The sequence below is a fragment of the Populus nigra genome, chromosome 1 (genome assembly GCF_951802175.1).
Source record: "Populus nigra chromosome 1, ddPopNigr1.1, whole genome shotgun sequence".
In the NCBI taxonomy this organism is placed as follows: domain Eukaryota; kingdom Viridiplantae; phylum Streptophyta; class Magnoliopsida; order Malpighiales; family Salicaceae; genus Populus; species Populus nigra.
Genome location: NC_084852.1, coordinates 13,470,648 through 13,473,611, shown reverse-complemented (window position 1 = coordinate 13,473,611; position 2,964 = coordinate 13,470,648). Strand labels below are relative to the sequence as shown.

The 2,964-nt window shown below is 36.7% G+C and overlaps 1 protein-coding gene across 1 annotated transcript; it reads right to left on the bottom strand.

Moving 5' to 3' along the window:
• Positions 1–372: 372 nt before the first annotated feature.
• On the bottom strand, positions 373–2,964 carry LOC133699520 (bidirectional sugar transporter SWEET2a-like). Its single transcript, XM_062122801.1, has 7 exons — positions 2,625–2,964; positions 2,006–2,042; positions 1,697–1,913; positions 1,420–1,578; positions 1,209–1,328; positions 947–1,082; positions 373–779 (listed from the first exon to the last, which is right to left on the bottom strand). The coding sequence occupies exons 1-6, from the start codon at positions 2,674–2,676 to the stop codon at positions 969–971; spliced, it is 699 nt and encodes a 232-aa protein (XP_061978785.1). The 5' UTR covers positions 2,677–2,964; the 3' UTR covers positions 373–779; positions 947–968.

Genomic DNA, 2,964 nt, shown 5'->3' with positions numbered 1-2,964 from the left:
TTTTCTGTTAAGTGTGATCAATCTTCATTTCATAAAGTATAATTGATAAATATACTTTATTTTTTGAGTTTTTTGAGCTTTTATGTGCCTATTTTTAATTGTTCACAATAAATATATCTTATTTAATTTGCAGAATTGTCTTCATCTAGAACCCTGTGGTTTAAATTTGAACTAAAACCCTTCGATTGTTAGTACAGAAAATAGGTCTAATGAGGTTCTTCCTATTGTTAGACACTTCTGGACATTGTGATCAAATAAATAGGACTTGATCAGATGAAACACTTGTTTTTCTGGCAAGTAATTAGTAATTTCTCCTAAGCTGATGAACAATATATAACACTGTTTTTCTTCTTAATCTTCTATTAAACCAGCTGAAGTAAAAGGCATTGTTCATTGTATTATAATAATACCATAAGTCTAGGATAAACATGGAGATGAAAGCCTTTATAGCCAATCAAGTGGAGGAGATGATGAGAAAGACAGGCAATGACACTGGCAGTGTGGCAACACCCTGTTCGAGGCATCAAAAAACGTGGCAGGCTATGGATTAAGGACTGGTACGATGTTGCAGCTCACTAATGCAGTGATTCTGGTTTAGCCTTCGGAAACTATTTTGCTTCCTCCCTCTTATTTCTGCTCTGCAGATCACTGACATGCATGCTTCGAGGACGCCCTCAAATCTTTGCAAGGATTGTCAAAGACCATGAAGTAATTTTAGTCTACTTTTAATGACGACGCAGGAGGAAATCCTGTCTTGGATTGCTGCCATTATGAATAACCTGCAAATCGGACAGTTCTTTCAGCAGTCCTATTTTATTTCGAGCTGCAGGCACTGTTCAACTTCAATTAACACCAGTGCATGTACAACTTCTGCTTCCATCACATTCTACAGATTTCAATTGCCACTTCTTTTCAACATATAAATAAAAGAGGAATAAGACCTTACCGCGCAATGCTAGTTGATGTATTCATGCATATGAAGCTAGCAATGGCTCTCTTGAACCTTCACCATATTTGCTGCTATAATAGTAGAAGAGTGCTAATTGAACTATCCCCAAAATTGTTCCAATTCCATTTGGTACCTGCATTTTCCCAACAGAAACGTATGGATGAATAAATAAAGTGGACAGAATCTCCCTTTTCTATCTGACCTTCATGTTAAGTTTACATTGATTTCATAAGTGTTCTACGTGGAGAAACATGCTTACATAAAGGAAAGGATCAAACTTGAGCACTCCGTAAGTGGAGAAAGAGAGACTCATCAAGAACGTTGATAGGGAAAGATAGAATGGCATGTATTCAACACTCTGGGTTTTGATCACCAAATTCTGGCACCACAAACACGTACAAAAACCATGAGACAGAGTGCCGGGAATGAATCTGAATTGAGATTTACATGAGGGCTTCTTATGGACTTACAATTATAAAAAGGGGTGAAGCAAACATTGAAATGAGAGAAAAGACACTTAAATATCCAACAACCATCTGACGCAAATGAGTTTCCAAGAATCTCAGGCTCACAAATACCACCATACCAAAGAACGCAAATACTGCAATGAGTAATGCTGACATCCTCAGCTGCAAGAATATTAGAAGAACACGAAGATGATCAAGCTCAAATAAACAAAAAAAAAAAAAAGAGCAATAACTTTTGCGGAAATGCCGAATTCAAGAAAAAGTTGGGAACAACTGTTACCTTCTTGGATTTATCAGCATAAATGATGAAGATGATTGCGTAGATTAACTGGAAAGCAGCCCCGATTGAATTTACAGTTGCAACCAATATAACTCCAGGCGTTACAAAAGGCATGCCATACCAGAGGCAGATCAAGCAATTCAATAGAGCGTATATGCAAGGCAATTCTGAGAACTGTTCAGTTGATTGGTTTCTGATAATTCTCCTAAATGTTGGTCTGAAAGAGACAAGGTTTTTGTAAGAAAAAATTCTCCATTCCAATTCTTAACTCAGAGACAAGGGATTATAACTAGCTAGCTAGCTTCTTACATTGGCGACACAAATAACACAAAAGCAAAGAGGTTCCCTGAAATTAAGAAGCAGCTATTAGAATACTTGTAAATATCCATTGATGAGTAAATGAGGCAACAGACAATTGATCATACAGTGAATTCAGAAATATTTCAGTGCATATTCAGAGGCCACAAATTTAAGAGACCCTTCACATGAGTTAGTTATTGTTCATGACAGTATTATATGTTTCCATCACCATTCTTGTATTTTCAGTCATTTTCTGAGTTCATCATGGAAATAAAGAAAATATTTTAGGCCATCCCTCCGCTATCTGGAACCACTATAGAGCAAAAGGCTTCAACAGATAGTATCTCACAGTTCTCCTACAAAGACAAGTTTATTCTCTAATTTTTAGTTATATGGTTCTACACCATCTTTGGGCAACATCTCAAAGACCATAAATGGCCACCAAGGGGAAGGAAATCACAAAAGGTTTTGGAAAGTTGACGAATCCATGTGCTTGACAAAGAACACATGAAAAGAATCATTCCGTTGGTTAATTTCTATTTAAGACAGAAACAAAGCTACAACTTGAACCACTTATCATTAAAGTAGCACCGTTATGAAACAGCAGAAAAGGAAATAGATATGTTACCAGCAAGTCCAGCTGCATCACTGCAACCTGAAGACAACACAGTTGAGAGCATCTGTCAATCTCTTCAAACCTCAAACTGATATAAAACTCTCTCTCTCTCTCTCTCCCCCCTCTACCTCTCTGTACCTTTGTAGCACAAGGAGACTTGTATTTATGTTGACTTAATCCACTGTGTTAGAATATTCTAAATCGCTCAGGAGCAGATTCATATCAAACTGCTGATGCTTTTGTTCAAATACAAGACAAAAAATTGCAGAATCTTCTCTGCTAGACATGGACTTTTATTGTTCTTAGAAAGAGAACCTCATGTACATGAAGTAGAAAAATATCATCTGGTGGT

What these genes read in the sequence shown, in the direction of transcription:
- LOC133699520 (XM_062122801.1), bottom strand. Translation starts at nt 2,676, where the DNA reads ATGCTCTCAACTGTGTTGTCTTCAGGTTGCAGTGATGCAGCTGGACTT. An exon ending in ATGCTGATAAATCCAAGAAG is followed by an intron (nt 1,579 to 1,696) that starts GTAACAGTTGTT and finishes ATATTCTTGCAG; the next exon opens with CTGAGGATGTCAGCATTACT. An exon ending in CTTCACCCCTTTTTATAATT is followed by an intron (nt 1,329 to 1,419) that starts GTAAGTCCATAA and finishes TTGTGGTGCCAG; the next exon opens with AATTTGGTGATCAAAACCCA.